Here is a 17,876-nt window from a genome sequence, read left to right on the forward strand (position 1 = left end):
AAATTTGATTTTGTATCAGGAAAACAGAAATCCTGAGGAGGTATTCCGAGACCGGGTGCCTGATCATGTCTATGCATTCGATCCTGTGTATAGAATCTCTTTCGAAATTTTTTTTTTTTTTTTGGTATCAGGAGAACAGAAAAACCGAGGAGGTATTCCAAATCCGGAAATAAAAATTTTCGCCGAAAATAAAATTTTGTATCAGGAGAACAGAAATCCTGAGGAGGTATTCCGAGACCGGGTGCCTGATCCTGTGTATGCATTCGATCCTGTGTATAGAATCTCTTTCAAAATTTTTTTTTTTTTTTGGTATCAGGAGAACAGAAAAACCGAGGAGGTATTCCAAATCCGGAAATAAAAATTTTCGCCGAAAATAAAATTTTGTATCAGGAGAACAGAAATCCTGAGGAGGTATTCCGAGACCGGGTGCCTGATCATGTCTATGCATTCGATCCTGTGTATAGAATCTCTTTCGAAAATTTTTTTTTTTGGTATCAGGAGAACAGAAAAACCGAGGAGGTATTTCAAATCCGAAAATAAAAATTTTTGCCGAAAATAAAATTTTGTATCAGGAGAACAGAAATCCTGAGGAGGTATTCCGAGACCGGGTGCCTGATCCTGTGTATGCATTCGATCCTGTGTATAGAATCTCTTTCGAAATTTTTTTTTTTTTTTTGGTATCAGGAGAACAGAAAAACCGAGGAGGTATTTCAAATCCGAAAATAAAAATTTTTGCCGAAAATAAAATTTTGTATCAGGGGAACAGAAATCCTGAGGAGGTATTCCGAGACCGGGTGCCTGATCATGTCTATGCATTCGATCCTGTGTATAGAATCTCTTTCAAAATTTTTTTTTTTTTTTGGTATCAGGAGAACAGAAAAACCGAGGAGGTATTCCAAATCCGGAAATAAAAATTTTCGCCGAAAATAAAATTTTGTATCAGGAGAACAGAAATCCTGAGGAGGTATTCCGAGACCGGGTGCCTGATCATGTCTATGCATTCGATCCTGTGTATAGAATCTCTTTCGAAAATTTTTTTTTTTGGTATCAGGAGAACAGAAAAACCGAGGAGGTATTTCAAATCCGAAAATAAAAATTTTTGCCGAAAATAAAATTTTGTATCAGGAGAACAGAAATCCTGAGGAGGTATTCCGAGACCGGGTGCCTGATCCTGTGTATGCATTCGATCCTGTGTATAGAATCTCTTTCGAAATTTTTTTTTTTTTCTTGGTATCAGGAGAACAGAAAAACCGAGGAGGTATTCCAAATCCGGAAATAAAAATTTTCGCCGAAAATAAAATTTTGTATCAGGAGAACAGAAATCCTGAGGAAGTATTCCGAGACCGGGTGCCTGATCATGTCTATGCATTCGATCCTGTGTATAGAATCTCTTTCGAAAATTTTTTTTTTTGATATCAGGAGAACAGAAAAACCGAGGAGGTATTTCAAATCCGAAAATAAAAATTTTTGCCGAAAATAAAATTTTGTATCAGGAGAACAGAAATCCTGAGAAGGTATTCCGAGACCGGGTGCCTGATCCTGTGTATGCATTCGATCCTGTGTATAGAATCTCTTTCGAAATTTTTTTTTTTTTTTTGGTATCAGGAGAACAGAAAAACCGAGGAGGTATTTCAAATCCGAAAATAAAAATTTTTGCCGAAAATAAAATTTTGTATCAGGAGAACAGAAATCCTGAGGAGGTATTCCGAGACCGGGTGCCTGATCATGTCTATGCATTCGATCCTGTGTATAGAATCTCTTTCGAAATTTTTTTTTTTTTTTGGTATCAGGAGAACAGAAAAACCGAGGAGGTATTCCAAATCCGGAAATAAAAATTTTCGCCGAAAATAAAATTTTGTATCAGGAGAACAGAAATCCTGAGGAGGTATTCCGAGACCGGGTGCCTGATCCTGTGTATGCATTCGATCCTGTGTATGGAATCTCTTTCGAAAATTTTTTTTTGGTATCAGGAGAACAGAAAAACCGAGGAGGTATTTCAAATCCGAAAATAAAAATTTCTGCCGAAAATAAAATTTTGTATCAGGAGAACAGAAATCCTGAGGAGGTATTCCGAGACCGGGTGCCTGATCCTGTGTATGCATTCGATCCTGTGTATAGAATCTCTTTCGAAATTTTTTTTTTTTTTTTGGTATCAGGAGAACAGAAAAACTGAGGAGGTATTCCAAATCCGGAAATAAAAATTTTCGCCGAAAATAAAATTTTGTATCAGGAGAACAGAAATCCTGAGGAGGTATTCCGAGACCGGGTGCCTGATCCTGTGTATGCATTCGATCCTGTGTATAGAATCTCTTTCAAAAATTTTTTTTTTTTTTTTGGTATCAGGAGAACAGAAAAACCGAGGAGGTATTCCAAATCCGGAAATAAAAATTTTCCCCGAAAATAAAATTTTGTATCAGGAGAACAGAAATCCTGAGGAGGTATTCCGAGACCGGGTGCCTGATCCTGTGTATGCATTCGATCCTGTGTATAGAATCTCTTTCGAAATTTTTTTTTTTTTCGGTATCAGGAGAACAGAAAAACCGAGGAGGTATTCCAAATCCGGAAATAAAAATTTTCGCCGAAAATAAAATTTTGTATCAGGAGAACAGAAATCCTGAGGAGGTATTCCGAGACCGGGTGCCTGATCATGTCTATGCATTCGATCCTGTGTATAGAATCTCTTTCGAAAATTTTTTTTTTGGTATCAGGAGAACAGAAAAACCGAGGAGGTATTCCAAATCCGAAAATAAAAATTTTCGCCGAAAACAAAATTTTGTATCAGGAGAACAGAAATCCTGAGGAGGTATTCCGAGACCGGGTGCCTGATCCTGTGTGTGCATTCGATCCTGTGTATTCAATCCTACTCCTACAACTCATGATGGAGACATTACCTAGTTGCATTCAACGTTAATTAGACTATAACTCCCAAAGGGCTCTTCGGTGATGGATTTTTAATAAATTTTAACACATCATTACGAGTAATATGGATTTATTCAGATAGAAAATCATTCTTTCACAGCAAATGTGTTACAATAAAAATTCATAGAGGTTTTTCATCGAATGACAATCCCAATTAATTCAGAAAGTATGTACATGATCTACGTCTACATTATGAATAATGTATGGATTTTTATTTGGTGCACTAATGAACAATCAGGCAGATGCACCGATGAGTCTTGATTCCTCAATGCAGGAAAGAGATTCTCCGGAGCTGCCAATTTCCCACCTGTGACAGAAGAAAAACCAGTTAATGAATGGGATACAACTAAATTGTCGAATCATTGAGTGATGAGTTATCAGTAAAATTCTAGTGGCGATTAGCGTTCTAAATCAAAGCCAAGTTAGCAAATTGAAGCATGGTGAAAGCATATCGACAATGAATCAACTTTACCTACGACAATTCTTCCCTTGAAAAATGAATACATCAAGAGCATCAGCAGAACTGGACACTTCAAAGACTAACTTCATCATCGCAGCGTATTGTCATTTAAATTATCTTCAGAGGGGCCCAGGGATCAATGAGTGACAAAGTCAGTTTGCATCAAGTTTGAATGGCATAGTTGATTCACTCCATGTTCACTGTGCATTGTCGTGATTCCGTTCTTGGTAGACACGTAAGTGTAACACCTGAAAAAAATATGTATTCCTGATTGAATTGACAGCACGAAGGAATCTGGAAGTACTAGAAGCATAGTTGTCGCGTGGACACGTATGGTAGTGGTGACATCTAATCACCTCAATGCTGAACATGTCAAATAACTCACCTCAAATCAGTTCTCAGTCGTTGTCGAACTTTGTAATCAGATCCTTGATTCGTAGGCTGAAAAATAAAGAATTACTGTATTGTCATAATCTTCTATTCATTGTCCCAAATTAATTGATTATTAATTGATTAATAAACCTTCTCCATCCCCTGCTAGCACCCAATGATATGCAGGTGGAGTGGCACGACCTCAAGTTCATTTCTAGATTTTTTCCAATGTCGTTTCCTGATTTCTTCGATTTTTAAATTAATTATTCAATTACCGTATCTGGCAAGCGGAGCCCCTCAAGGCGCCTGATCATATAACGCAATATTTTCGTTGTAAGGCGGGTCACCTGAAGTCAAGGAGCAAGAAACCTGGAAAAATAGTTCGCGTAAATTGAGAGAAATGGCGCTACTTGTCACATAGTGTAACCTTGCTTACATATTACTAGACGCCTGTCAGGGACAGGAGTTTAGAATTAATAAATATCTCTTGTCTTGGAATCGTTGCAACTAATCGTACACGGAAGGATAAAGACAACAATGAGTCAATTCAAAGATGTTTCTGGAACGTATAATTTTCAAAGAATATATCTTTATCCTTTCATATTATGATTTACATTTGTACAAAAATCTTGAAGAAATACTATCTACAATTTTTATAACTTTATCGCTCAATATTTCTATACCTGCCTTTCGAATCTCAAGTTTCTCTCAGGCGCATACTGTACTACATTGTAGGTATTCGCGTTGGATTAAAATCTAATGTAATTCACAGCCTTTGAAAACGGGGAAAAAAAAAAAAATAAATAATCGAATAAATAAAGAATGCCGACGACCAGCAATAACAGCATTGGTGATGTAACCCGTGTGTGAAATAAAATGAAATAAAATATCGTTTGTTTGAACGAATAAATAATTTGCGTTTCTAGAACGCGTCCACCGCGACCTTAAGATATAGAATCCTAAAATATAGCAGCCAGAAATGCGGACATCATTACGAAACGCCGGGCAGGAAGATATTTGAAAACGTTACACGTTTTTTTTTTTCTTTAAATAAAATAATTCAATAACGAACGACGATCTATTCCAGTCTGTGTTGCGCCATGCAACAAATATGACGGTTCAGTTCTCGCAACTGCGTCAGACCCGATTTCAAGGCGTCACTTCTTGTTAGAACGCAGCAGAAAACGTCCTCGAGTTCCAACGAACACGAATCGTTCAGCTCTCCACCATTTGGAAAGTAGCTCATGAGGCTCCTGTACAGTTCTATCAATGCCGGATGCGACAGGGATAAAAATACGTCGTCGTTTAATACTCTGAAAAATAATTCAACCGTCATTGTAAACGATGCACGTGACTGGAGAATTATTATTTACGTAGATAAAAAAACAAGACTTACGTTTGCAAGGCATTGATCAGTCTGGTCAGACTCGATGATATTGCCGGCTGCAATTCATTCATAACCTCAGGCGTCAACTCTTGATTAAATCTCTTGTAAACTGGATCATGAGGCATCTCTGTCAGATTAGTAGTCATTCCACTGAAATTATTATTTATCAACGAATGAACAAATTTTCCCCCGGATTTTTAGACCGCATTGATAATTCTCACCAAAAATTATTTGTGAAATTCCAAATTTTCTCCAAAAAACTGAAAGCCTTGTCGGCTTTTTTCCCATAATTTGATAGATTTTTTTCGTTACACAGATAAGATACGATTCTTTTTTCCTTCAGTTCTTGCGATTTTAACTGGCAAACTTTGACAAGCTCCTGAAAATTATCGAGTCGTCGTAAAATGGCAACTTTGAACTAATTGCAATGTCGCCCAAGACACAACTGAGTATACTCACTTGAATTTGGGAGAATGTTTCGTTCGCCAATTGGGCATATTTTTTCGAATCTACCAACTGAACGAGATTTTGGCACACATCTAGGACTTCGCTAACGTACTTGAGACTCTGGCCGTATTCTGGAATGAAAAAAATTAACCGCTTCAAAATTCTGAACTGCAAATGTCCCAGGCTCATAGGTGTTTGCCTTACTTGGAGCATCTTTGAACATTTCTGACAGTTTTTCCATTTGTGACTTAGCCGATCTCACGAACGCGTTGCTAATTGCAGCGATCCAATGCTTGGTCGCGCACTTGAGAACGTCCATCACAGACCACGGAGGCTGGACGATCGTGTGCTTCTCCCAGTTCTTTTCGTACAAATTTTCCATCTCCGTTGAAACGATCTGTCGAAATAATAGGTTAGGTCACAGATAAGCAGAGGCTGAAAGATTCAAGAAATCACTACGGTTGTACGCACGGTTGACAAAAAGTTCTTGACGACAGCTTTAGCCTCGCCATAAATTTCGTCGGAGATTTGCACCTCATCCGTAGTAACTAGTTCGTTGTAGTTCATGGTAAAGGTTTTTAGATTCGAATTTGGGTCCCTGTATTCGCTCGCCTTTGTCTTCGGGGTGAGTAATTCTTGGATAGAGTGATGTCGGCCGTAGGTGGGTATGTCGTGTATCATGGCCTTGTTGCATAGGTTTTTATCGTTGGATAATAATACCTGAAATGAATACTCGATTAACTGAATTCTCCACCATCAGAAACGGCTGTTAACTCACCACTGTGCATCCAAGCTCACGAATTTGCATACAGCTTTGCAATATCTCATCGTCCGGAGACTCGATTTCAAAATTCCTTTTTATCCGCGCCGCGTCTTCTGCGGATTGACCTTTGACTCTAGGGTGTTTACTGGAGAAACATTGGAACAATAAATTCACCGCGAGTCTCGCGCTGTGCTGCAGATGAACTGTTTTGCTTTTTGATTTATTGTCTTTTATGTAATCCAACTCCTGCAATAGCAAAAATGGGAAAATCAGCTGGAGTTTCGATCCTTTTCTTAAAAATTTAGTTTTCAGTCCATCATCAGATACCTGCAGTACTGTCCAAGGCACTACCACGACTCCGAGTTGGCCGGGATTCTCCAATATGTCTACGATAGTTTTCAGATTTGATAAAAAAACGTTTGTGTCTACAACGATGTACGTGATCTCCGTCTCCTTATTTGCAGAAACGTGTGAAAGATCTAGGCCACTCGAGGTGTAATCGGGGAGTTCCTTGGATAAAACGCCTTCATTAGAGTGAAGCTGCATCCGAACCTCTTGAATCTGGAGAAAAAAATATTGAAATGCTATTGAGAGTAAAACAACTTACGTGAGATTAGAATCCAAAAGCATTCTGGCGTTTTTTACTTGGACTACTAATTTTTCTTCCTCAATTGGTTCCCAATCCATTTCCTCCCAAAAAGTATTTTGTTCTTCTTCGGGTTGCGGAATGGGTTGTTGAGGCCCGGCAGCAGACTCACCCCCAGTGTTTGCCACAGTTGCGCTTTTTTTTTTTTTGCGGATTTTAGGTTTGAAAGGAACCTTGGTCACAAGATCGTCCAACGGGCTGCCTTCCTTGTATGCATTAGAGGGCTCAGGAATTATCGTTCTTGCTTCTCGCATCTCGTTTCCCAATTTGTTTTTGTCATTATTCGCCATGTCTGCAAGATAATATTAATCGATGAGCATAAGAATGCCGAATAAATGCCAAAGAGATGCTTAGCAGCCGTACTGGTGGAAACGGTTAATATTTTAGCATCATCTGGACCACTCTCCACAGGCACGGTAACTGACTCACCACTTTTTTGCGTCAGCAGCCTCTGCGCGACCAGGGCAGAGATGGTGGGTTCTATTTTCTTGCGCGATTCATTTAAATTTTTTTTCAAGCTATCCAATCTCTTGCTTGCTATATTTTTTTTGAGGACAGTATTTCTTGTGTCACGAGACTTTGGAATATCACTCGTCTGCCTCACTCGACTCGCCTGGCTGCGCAAACGACACGTGCTGCTGGACGTCACTGCAGTAGAAAAGGTACAAGACAAAGTTGAAGAGATAGTATTCGACAAGGTTCTAAGGGAGTTTCTAGACATGGAACAGCTGCGGTGATAAAATTGCGCGTTACCTGCTTTTGCAGCACCCACAACTGCAGATTCTCTACGCTGCGATTGCTGAAGGTCGTTGCTTTTCCCTGGACCTTTAGCAGACGTAGATACCGCGTAATTGTTTTTATTTTTTGCAGCTTTATTCGATTTAGCTTTTTCATTTGGCACAGATTTATTCTTCTTCTGCATCTTCTGCCTCATCATTTGCATTTGTGGCGTATCTATTGGCACGTTAACTCGCGAACGCCTCTTGGCGGACAATAATTGACGTGGAGACAGTTCTGTGGTAGGCGATTTCCGCACAGCAATCTCACCTGGATCAATGTCAGGTGACAATTTTCGTTTCGACGTTAACTTTGCAGGACGAGACTGACGAAAGACAGTAATATTAATGAGAGGATGAGAAAACAGATGTCTGAAATAAATTTTCCAGAAAATCTGTAAAATAGGGTGTTTGTAAAAGACCAATGATTATGTGACGTACCATGTTTACGTCATGACGTGGTTCCGTCCAAGATGATGCCCCGGTACGTACGTTGAAATAATAAACTCTGTCAGGGTGACTGTTGGAAGTAACGACAGTCCAATCCTTGGGGAGATTAACCTTACACTTTTTTTCTTCACTCATCGTCAGTGACAAAATATTTACCTTCAAGACTATTGCAATTATTTCACCTCAGGGATCGGTGACTACATCTAAATAAGGAGCTTTACTCGTATCGTAATCCTTATTTCCCGAATAACCCATAATACGCATTTAGTAAGAAAAAATAACTCCCACATGCGTATGTGCGCTTTAAATTTAGTTTTACATGAGCGATACTGGCGCGACGATTCAAAACTCAACTACGACTACTTGTTGGCAGAGAGTATCGATCGTCGACGTATCGATACGACGGCGGATTTAATTTTTAAAATCAAAACCACAAAATAGAACAAAAGTATATCTCCGCATATCCCAAGGCGTTTAGCCGAAGGTAAACGGTAGCAAACCTGTCCCCATATGCGTAGAGAGTATACGCGTAATTATAGACTATTTTTAATGATGCGTAGACGGGAAGAAAAACTGGACTGGGTTTCAGAGACAAACAAGGTTAGTTATTATTCATCGGCGTTGCAGATTCCCCCATTCCATTAATTTCTTTCTTTTCTTTACACAGTGGTATTCCGACCTAATGGGAAAATCCGATGATAAATTTAAACAACGTTCGACCAAACCTGATCCTCGATCCATTCTAAATATTTATAAACCGAAGCGTAGACGCCGGGAGTCTTCCCACCGCACGCTTGTCCGAAGGAGGTTACGCCGACGACTTGCGGAAAATTTCGGACATCGGTGACGAGAAGAGGACCTCCGCTGTCGCCCCAGCAGGTATCCGCTCTCCTGGTGCTGTTCGGGTCGCCAACGCAAATCATCCCGTCGTCCAAGCCGTTAGGAATTTGGGCCTGGATGTTCTCGTAGCTCTTCGAACACTCCGCCTTGCCAACGAACTGCAGATTTTCGGCCTTCAGGAGGCTCGTCGACGTCGTTCCGTCGAGATCGATCGCCCCCCAACCCAGGATAATCAGATTGGCCTTTCGCTCGCTGTCCTTTCCCTTGTCCGTCGGGGGCTCGGTGGTCAGACACGTGGGGAAAACCATGTAGGAAATGTTAACGGGATTACCGAGTTCCAAAATGGCAACGTCGTCGTAATTTGCGCTCCTTTTGTACCTGGGGTGTATGATGATATTGGATATGGGTATCCTCTGAGTCTCCGGCTTTCTTTCACCACCGAGAGTTATCGTCCCCAGCATGACTTCGACGGGAACGAATCCCTGGATGTTGTTGACGCAGTGGGCGGCCGTGAGTACGTGTTTCTCGGATATCAGGGTCCCTCCGCATATGTACTTGATACCGTCGAACTGCAATTCGTCGTCCGGCTGGGCCGGAAATCCCAGCGCCGCCATATACGGAAATTCTCCGCTCTTCGCCCGCTCGCCGTTGAAGACGACCGTGTAGAAGGGAAATTCGAGTTTCCCTACCTTCTTTTTGAATCCCTCGCAGGCCTTCTTCGCCCTGGCGCCCCGTACGGACGATTTTCGCCCGGCGCCGTCGCCGCAGCAGACGATTTCGTCGAAACGCGTGAAACCGCAGCGGCCGGCCGGTCCGCTGTAGAGTCCCTCCCGTACCTCCTGCATCCTCGACGGGCAATCTACCATTTTTCGACAGACGCCTTCCCCACGGCCATTTTCCATGCGGCAGCGAGACCCCTCGAACAAATTCTTGTTCACCAAACGCGGTGGATTCAAGGTCGCGGGCGACGACAGTACGGTGCTCAGTAAAAATAGGCGAAGAACTAGCGAAAATATCCGCCCCGGTGTCCCCTCCATATTCGAACGGTCTCCTCTCCACAAGAATTGGCAAAAATCCTCTCAGATCGGCAGAGGCTGCGGTGCAACGATCGACTGACAATCGACGCTCCGAATCACCGATAGATATTTTCCTCCTCGATCGTCGTACTTTATCCTCCTTCCTCAACGGAATTCAAGACCGGTAGCGCGTGTTCTGTGTGAGGGGGGCAAGAGAAGTTACATTTACAGCGCACGAACACGTTCCAACGAAAACCTGATTCCGATGTTATACATACGCGATATTCACAACAATGACGTATATAGACTGATGATATTAACGCGACTTTCTACCGATTAAATTATATTCTTTCCTCATTGTTCTCCGACGCGTCGTCTACGACCTTCGTCTTCTCTGCGATGACGAGGAAAATGAAGCGATCGACGATCAATTACTGGACTCCGGCCAGACCCGCTCCTCGATCCACCCGAGGTGCTCGTAAACCGAAACGTAGACTCCCGGAAAGCTTCTGCCTCCGTCGCAAAATTGTCCCGAGGACGCGACCCCGACGACGGGCGAAAACGGCCCCTCCGAGGCGAGGAGAGGACCTCCGTCGCTCCGCCGAAGAGCGTCGCACCTCACCGGATCGGCAGCGCAGATCACGCCGTCGTCAAATCCATTCGCTGTGGAATTCTCGTAGATCTTGGAGCAGCTCTTCCTCTCCACGACGTCGAGGCCTCCGGCCACGATGAGTCTCGAGGAGCCCGCGTCCTCGGGATCGGGGACCCCCCATCCCAGGGCGGTGAGGGAACGGCGGCTCCCTAATTTTCGTTTTTCGAGGGGCTCCGCGGTCAGACAGGTGGGGCGAACGTGGTTCGAGAAAACGGCGAGATCCCGGAGCTCCAATACCGCGATGTCGTTGCGATCGGAGCTCCGGTTGTACCCGGGATGACCGACGATCCGGGAAATTGGAATTCGCTGCGTTGATTTCGGGTGCAGAGGAATGGCGGAGTATAACGTGGCGCCCAGAATCGCCTCGACGGGAACCAGTTCTCGAACGTTGCTGACGCAGTGGGCTGCGGTCAGAACGTGTTTCTGGGAAATCAAGGCTCCGGCGCAAATGTATCTCATTCCTCCCAACGCCTCCCGCTTCTCCTGGGCCCCCCCGGACCCCGGGTACCCGAGGGCCACCATATGGGGATATTCTACGTGTCGCCATTTTACCCCCTCGTAGAGCAGCGAGTTCCCTTCGATTTCGGCGAACGTTTTCTTGTAGTTCTCGCAGGCGGCTGCCGCGGCCCTCTTCGTCGGACCCGCAGCCCCCGAATTTCTCGCGGACCTGGAGCGCTCCGCGCAGCAGACTATTTCCTCGAAATTGGCAAAACCGCAGCGGTCGGCCCCGCTGTACCTCCCGTCCTTGATCTCTTGCATCCTGGACGAACAGTCCGTTAGTTTCACGCACACTCCTTCGCCCTGACCGTTTTCCAAATCGCATCGGTTTCCCTCGTAGTATCCGTGGTCCTGGAAGACCGGATTATCCGCTGAGCAAAAATCGAAGTAAAGCGTTGCGATCAGAAGCGCGGATAACCGCGGTAAGGAGGGCGATAGTTTGCCCATCGCTGTTTAATTCACCGTTGAAATAATCACGAAATTGATCGGTGTGATCACCGAATGAAGATCGGGAAGATGCACTTATATTCGTAACGCGTGCACTGCTCGAGCTGCGCCACTCGACTGCAGCGGTCGGACGAATTCCAAGTCCTGCACCGACGTTCAACGAACTCTGACATTCGTTCAGGGTTTTCCCGAATCCTCCATGATCCTGAAATTCAGTTGCACCGTTCCTTTTGTACCTGCAAAAGTTGTGGAATAAAATGATGTAAACTTATATCGCCCCGTCTACTTTCAATTTGGAAATACGCACCGCGAGTCTGTGGGTGTACAGAACCACGAGGAAACGATCGTCCGTGTGAAGTATCATTGACGAGGATTAATTAAAAGCGTCGTTAATGTTTCCCCGAAATTTTTCAACGTCTTGGCGCCCCGTTGACGTCATTGTTGACGGACGCTAAAATAGTAGCGCGCTCGGTGACGAAGTGGTGAATCACAAAGAGCGCAAAACTTTCAGTTCCCTCTCTCCTTCGACGTTGGTATCTGGCTCAAGAGTTGAGTTTTTGTTCTAGTTAAGTGGTAGGATCTCCGGCGTAAATATCATGGATAAATAAAAATAAGATGCCTACGCGATTTGTGGTGAACTGTTTTTAGACTGGTTACGTGCTCGTTTTCGATGATGTTCGCGGTGAAGCGACTGAACGTGTGTTGATCCGAGATAACGCCAGCGTCCTTATGTCGCGGTTATTTATGTATTGTGAAATAATACCTCGAGCAGTGAAACACACCCCTTGCACGTCGTGTGTGTCGGGAGGAGAGGAAAGAGTTCACGTCATCCGATAACAGGAACAATCCATGAAGTAAAATGCCATTCAAATTTCACCTGAAAAAAAGTCGACAGTACAATGTGGTCTCGAGGAATCAGTACGTCATTTGCGTGGAACTGTTGGACACTGGCTCCATCGAGTGCACGTTGGACATTCAGAGTTTGGGGCACGAATGTCTCACAAATGTCACGCAGAGGCTGGGTCTCGGACAGCCCGAGTTCTTCGGCCTCAGTTACATCTCTAGGGACGGAGCTCCTACCTCTCGGTGGGTCCAGATGGACAAACCTCTCAAACGGCAGCTGGAAAAGGAAGCGAGAAACTTCAATCTCCAGCTCAGAGTCATGTACTTTGTGACGGACATACAACTCATACAAGACGAAATTACCAGGCAAGTCTAGGGCTGTCCGCTAAACAAATTTCGAACAAATACAAGGCCAGTAATTACTAGATGAATTGCGTTTTAGATACCACTACTACTTACAGCTGAAAATGGATGTGATAGAAGGTAGAATTCATTGCGATCCCAGAGAAGCTAGTACCCTGGCGAGTTACTCTATGCAAGCGGAATTCGGGAATTACGACTCCCAGCGACACACGGTGGAATACCTTCGGCAGTGCCTGCTGTTTCCAAAAGTATATATCTTATTCATCGACATAAACTGTCTATGAGATTTTACGGAGACCTCAACAATACCTACCATTTGTATATTATTTTACAGAATATCATACAGGCAGACCCTGGAGGGATAGATGTTTTGCTTTCGGCAGCTATCATTCGATACAAAAGTCTTGCTGGCCTCACACAAGCCGCTGCGGAAGAACTCTATGTATCCATCGCTGTCCAGCTCGAGGGCTACGGCAGAGAGACGTTTGCCGCAAAGGTAATCGAAACTGGAATTATAATTGCAATAAATTCATTACAGAATGTATACTTTTAGGATGACGCAAATAACGAAATATTCCTCGGAATATCAATAAATGGAATCATCATCGGCTATTCCGATGTTCAGCTGACCTCGTTCTACGGGTATAATCCATTGAATATTTCCATGTGATGCCCTTCTCGATGTTAACTAGCTTCTCAATTATCCGACTGTTGTTCACAGGTGGAAGGATATCAGTAACGTAATAAATCACAAAAAAACCTTCAGAATAGAGTGCCAATCTGAAAATGAAGACTCCAAACAGTTTCAATTTAACAAGGCACGAACGGCAAAATATGTGTGGCGATTGTGCATAGCTCAGCACACGTTTTACATACAGCATCAAGAATCTAATCTCGCGAATAAGATGACCAACAATCAGCTGGTTCGTACGAATTATTTTGATCATTACCCAACTGCACGGAGTTGATTGAGGTTGTAAGTGAGTTTATCGTTTTCAGGAACCAGACAATATCGATCTTAGGGATGAAATTACGGAAGTGAATGTTGACAACGAACCAAAGGGCGATTGTCAGGCACATTTTAGGAGCTGCAACGACATTTCCTCTTCGCCATTCCCCGTAGTGACATCTTCTATCGACATGAATACTCTGAGGGCGTTACTTCCTTCGTACAGACCGGCACCGGACTACGATACTGCTGTTCAAAGAAAATATAACACCGCCCCGAACGGTTCGCATCACTTTTATGCCAATCAGCCAAACGTACAGTCTTCTTCTTTGGCACACGAAGTTTGCATGTCTACAATTATCAGTCCTGAATTATCGTGCCTTTTGGGTAACGCAGTGAACAGGAGTAGATATTAATTATTAATTAGTTCATTCGATAACAGCGTGAATATTTATTAGTTTTTTTTAACTATTGTTAAACTTGATTGAACTTGACTGCTTTTAATCGGAATAGTCTTTCGTAATCTATAGAAGATTTAATATTTTGCACACCGTACTGATATTTGTGAGAGAAAAAAACAAAATAACAAAGTAAATTAAATACATTATTTTAAATTATTTGTTTCGTCATCATTTCAATACTGAACGTTAGACCATATGCGATTTTATATTTTTAAACAGACGTGTAAGCGATTACATTGTTGACCCTTTGTCGTATTTATTTATGAACAGTAAAAGTATTATCAATGAAAAAGAAAAAATACAAAAAAAAAACTGGTCAGTCTTTTTTTCACACCATAAATACTCGTTGCTTCTAAATTTCTAAACTTTTTGTCTGTTACAATTTTCAATTTTTTTGGATGGAAACTTCATCAAAGCATTTTATTTCAAATAACACATACATGAATTAAACCGCAGGACCCGAGACCCCCTTTTGTTATAGTTTTTATTTTGTTTTTTAATCTTTTACTTTTGACAACCTCTAAGTACCGGAAGCGCATCAGAGATCGAATCGCACAGTTGAGAGGGTATGCGGCAACTTTCAGCGGGTCAATGACAACGACCCTTTAAAATACTGGCGCAACTCTCGAAACGTGATCTGGAATACTACTTCACGCTATTCATTAGAGAGTGGGAGATACGTAAAAAAATAGTCGATGAATCTCGATAAATAAGAATAACGTAACAAGAGTTTTGTGTTAAATTATAGCTACCGACGTCCAAAATGAATTGAAAGATTCGTCCATGTAAAAATTATAGACGGCGAAGTGAATTGTGCTAACCAAAGGTGCGTTCGACTAAGGAGTCTTGACGAGAGACGCAGGGTCCCAACCGGTGTGAAAAAGCTCCCTGACCAACGGTGTGCAATGCTGGGAGTGTTGATCTTTCATGTATTTTGTCGCCTGAAAGAAGAAATATCATTCCAACTGTTTTCAAAATTCTAAGAGTTCGCACATGTGAACACTTACTAGAAATAAAGTGAGTCTGAGTCTGTCGGGGAGTTCAAAATCTGCCCCAAAGTCGGAGGGATATGCAACCGCTCCGTTGTGCAGACTCAAGTGTTGCTTTATCATTTCAAGACATGTGTCCTCGTCCACTCCCGTCTGGTCGAGTATAGATCCTGAAGAGGAGGTTAAAAGTCGTATCGGAATTTTTATGATTCGTGATTTTTCGGTTATGAAGTATGCATCTACTCACTGCGAGCGTGGGAGCTCGATACGGAAAGGAATTTTCTGAGGAGCGAAATTTCAGGCGAGCCACGCAGCAAATATGGATAACGACGCGTTAATAATTTAGCTAGCAAATGATTGCCGCGATTCCACGCGACGTTGTTATCCTCCGTATTTTCTGTACCAGAAACATCCGGGCTTTCGGTGACGCAAACCATTTCGTCATCGGTTCTTCTGATCAGAAGGACTGGACCGTGATATCTGAAAACAGATTGGTGGCCAGAGCATTGAGTTTGAAAAATCTGACACGAATCGAATGATCTGATTAAATAAAAAATAAAAAAAAACACGCAACGAGCAAACGAGTCCTGCACACAAAGCGCAGAGCTTGTCGTTAGCGTTTGATCGAATCATTGAATATTCTATTCATTCTCAACCTGACTAATTGTTCGGCTATGTTCAAATTTAGGTGATCTCTGACGGTGGCACGAACCAGACCTTCCAGCGGCTTCGGCATCCTCGAAATCGCTAGGGGTAGAACGTCATCGAATGTGGCGTCCAGAACCTTTGGACAGTTGTTAGAATCGATTAGAAATGTTATCGTTTGAGAATTGAAGGGCAAAGTATGAACGGACGGATGTCATGATAATATTTTCATCGCTTTTCTCACCAGGCTTAAAATGGAGGGATAATGCATCGCTGCCCAGGTCGCTGTGTACCCCCCGATGCTCCAGCCGTAGAGTATTATCTGATTTTCTGGGAATCCTAAATGTTTTATCGCATAGGTGATCACACAATCGATTCCATTCTGTTCCTGCGATGGATATGGGGCACCCTGAATCATGATCAACGATCGTTTTAGTCGAGGAAATAGCATGGATTATGTACTTTAACTTCTATCCAGTCTTTACCGTGCTTCCCCCGAATCCTGGGTGATTCCATCCTAGTACCGAATAACCCTTGCTCAGTGGCGTGCCCATGATTCCAATCTCATAAAATCCACAATTTCCTTCACACGCTATAGTCAGAATATTGCCGTTATCTGATCTGGAGGATTTTTAAAATTAGGATATTCAAGACAAGGCTGCGAATAAATATGGTGGATTTTCAGCGGTATATAGTTACTTGTTGCGCTGGTCGACGAACATGGTGTCGATGGCATTTCCATCAGCCGTAACTAGTTTGGACCGTTCTCCACCTTTCTTTATTAGATCAACTCTACCTTGCAGCAACGTTGAGCCTGAATTCAAGTAAATGAAATGTTTCTCATATGGTTCTGTGAAAAAGAATTGAATCGTTGATAGACTGATACGCACCCATAGCATAATTCAAAATAGAAATACTTCCAGGATACATCAGCTTTAAGGCAAAAGTATGCGCAAGAATATAAGATAGCAGTCTGCACGGTAACGCCATCAAAAGCTCTCTACTACCCCGGGCGCTCTCATTTCTGCCGACAATGACTAGGTGCTTTTTCCGACCTCCGTCACTGTCATAATCCAAAAAAGGCAATGCTATTTAACGATTCATTCAGACAAAATAATTTTTTTGTTTTACCTGACATCGGTGTTGATATCAAAGTCGACTGGCCAGGCCCAAAATTCAAAGTCGTACTTAAGCAGCTGCTGTTTACTGTCAGAACTATAGTGTACCTTTGCCTTGTTCAGGGTCCTAATAAACTCAACGTATATTGGATTTGAGGCTCGAGAATAACCACGTGCTACCAATGACGCGATTAATACTATTCCAGCTCCTGCAGCCATCTTCGACAAGCCGTAGACCTGGTCAGCTAAAGGGTGGCTACGGCGATACATGAAAGTAGAAACGAATGGCATCGCGTAGAGACCAAAGGACCACATCAGGCCAAACTAAAATTGGGGCAATGAATTAATGAAATCATTCGCTCTGAGATTCTTTTGCGTGACTGTAACTCACAGAAGTTAGTATTTGGTCTCCCCATCGCTCCAAATTCTTCGGTTCGTAAACTTTCTGTGAATAATAACAGATATTTACACCCCATTTGAATTCTCAGATTCACAGGAGAAGGCATTACATTACGATATACATACGTCAATTGGGCCCACTTCGTAAATCTTATTGAGCCTTGGACTAAATATACATTGAAACAGTAATCTGAACACGGACATTTTTCCTGTATCGGTCGTAGATATTTTTATTCTCTCAAACAGGTGACCTATCGGTCACGTTCCAGAGTCTGAAGTCGTTTGAATGAATTAGAGATCATCTATCACAAAAATTTGACAGTTTCCAATTAATAAAATTAACTTTTACGCTCAGTCTATGACACGGCGAATATTTATGATAGGCTTCTGAAACCGGAGAGTGGGGTCTTGTTTTGAGTGGCTTGGATCCCAATGA

At 42.6% G+C, this 17,876-nt stretch overlaps 5 protein-coding genes across 9 annotated transcripts; 1 reads left to right on the top strand and 4 right to left on the bottom strand.

The window, feature by feature from the left end:
- Positions 1-4,293: 4,293 nt before the first annotated feature.
- On the bottom strand, positions 4,294-8,556 carry LOC105686765 (transcriptional protein SWT1). Of its 4 annotated transcripts, none has more exons than XM_048659404.1 (13): positions 8,377-8,556; positions 8,212-8,316; positions 7,748-8,041; positions 7,424-7,642; positions 6,994-7,286; positions 6,676-6,909; positions 6,364-6,594; positions 6,057-6,305; positions 5,790-5,982; positions 5,598-5,716; positions 5,360-5,517; positions 5,148-5,288; positions 4,294-5,064 (listed from the first exon to the last, which is right to left on the bottom strand). In XM_048659404.1, the coding sequence occupies exons 3-13, from the start codon at positions 7,935-7,937 to the stop codon at positions 4,830-4,832; spliced, it is 2,262 nt and encodes a 753-aa protein (XP_048515361.1). In that variant the 5' UTR covers positions 7,938-8,041; positions 8,212-8,316; positions 8,377-8,556; the 3' UTR covers positions 4,294-4,829. The 4 variants fall into 4 exon arrangements, with proteins under 4 accessions (XP_048515361.1, XP_048515360.1, XP_012257313.2 ...); XM_048659403.1 differs by having other exon boundaries at positions 7,748-8,096; XM_012401890.3 differs by having other exon boundaries at positions 7,748-8,096; positions 8,212-8,556.
- A 247-nt stretch (positions 8,557-8,803) lies between these two features.
- LOC105686677 (serine protease snake-like) lies at positions 8,804-10,386 on the bottom strand. The gene has a single exon (XM_012401722.3). It carries the CDS (start codon positions 10,095-10,097, stop codon positions 8,925-8,927), a length of 1,173 nt encoding a protein of 390 aa, XP_012257145.2. The 5' UTR covers positions 10,098-10,386; the 3' UTR covers positions 8,804-8,924.
- Positions 10,287-12,437, bottom strand: LOC105686678 (serine protease snake-like). 2 transcript variants are annotated; one of them, XM_012401724.3, is made up of 4 exons: positions 12,297-12,437; positions 11,981-12,210; positions 11,689-11,909; positions 10,287-11,577 (listed from the first exon to the last, which is right to left on the bottom strand). In XM_012401724.3, the coding sequence occupies exon 4, from the start codon at positions 11,485-11,487 to the stop codon at positions 10,504-10,506; it is 984 nt and encodes a 327-aa protein (XP_012257147.3). In that variant the 5' UTR covers positions 11,488-11,577; positions 11,689-11,909; positions 11,981-12,210; positions 12,297-12,437; the 3' UTR covers positions 10,287-10,503. The 2 variants fall into 2 exon arrangements, with proteins under 2 accessions (XP_012257147.3, XP_020708376.2); XM_020852717.2 differs by having other exon boundaries at positions 10,287-11,909.
- Positions 12,212-14,445, top strand: LOC105686725 (tyrosine-protein phosphatase non-receptor type 14). The gene is made up of 6 exons (XM_012401820.3): positions 12,212-12,882; positions 12,959-13,127; positions 13,214-13,375; positions 13,433-13,521; positions 13,601-13,802; positions 13,879-14,445. Exons 1-6 carry the CDS (start codon positions 12,533-12,535, stop codon positions 14,242-14,244), a joined length of 1,338 nt encoding a protein of 445 aa, XP_012257243.1. The 5' UTR covers positions 12,212-12,532; the 3' UTR covers positions 14,245-14,445.
- A 233-nt stretch (positions 14,446-14,678) lies between these two features.
- On the bottom strand, positions 14,679-17,804 carry LOC105686724 (phosphatidylserine lipase ABHD16A). The gene is made up of 11 exons (XM_012401819.3): positions 17,567-17,804; positions 17,433-17,486; positions 17,055-17,365; positions 16,814-16,986; positions 16,623-16,737; positions 16,409-16,544; positions 16,168-16,332; positions 15,935-16,062; positions 15,526-15,758; positions 15,297-15,448; positions 14,679-15,230 (listed from the first exon to the last, which is right to left on the bottom strand). Exons 1-11 carry the CDS (start codon positions 17,642-17,644, stop codon positions 15,126-15,128), a joined length of 1,650 nt encoding a protein of 549 aa, XP_012257242.2. The 5' UTR covers positions 17,645-17,804; the 3' UTR covers positions 14,679-15,125.
- Positions 17,805-17,876: the final 72 nt, after the last annotated feature.

This window comes from Athalia rosae, chromosome 8 (genome assembly GCF_917208135.1).
Source record: "Athalia rosae chromosome 8, iyAthRosa1.1, whole genome shotgun sequence".
Lineage (NCBI taxonomy): Eukaryota > Metazoa > Arthropoda > Insecta > Hymenoptera > Athaliidae > Athalia > Athalia rosae.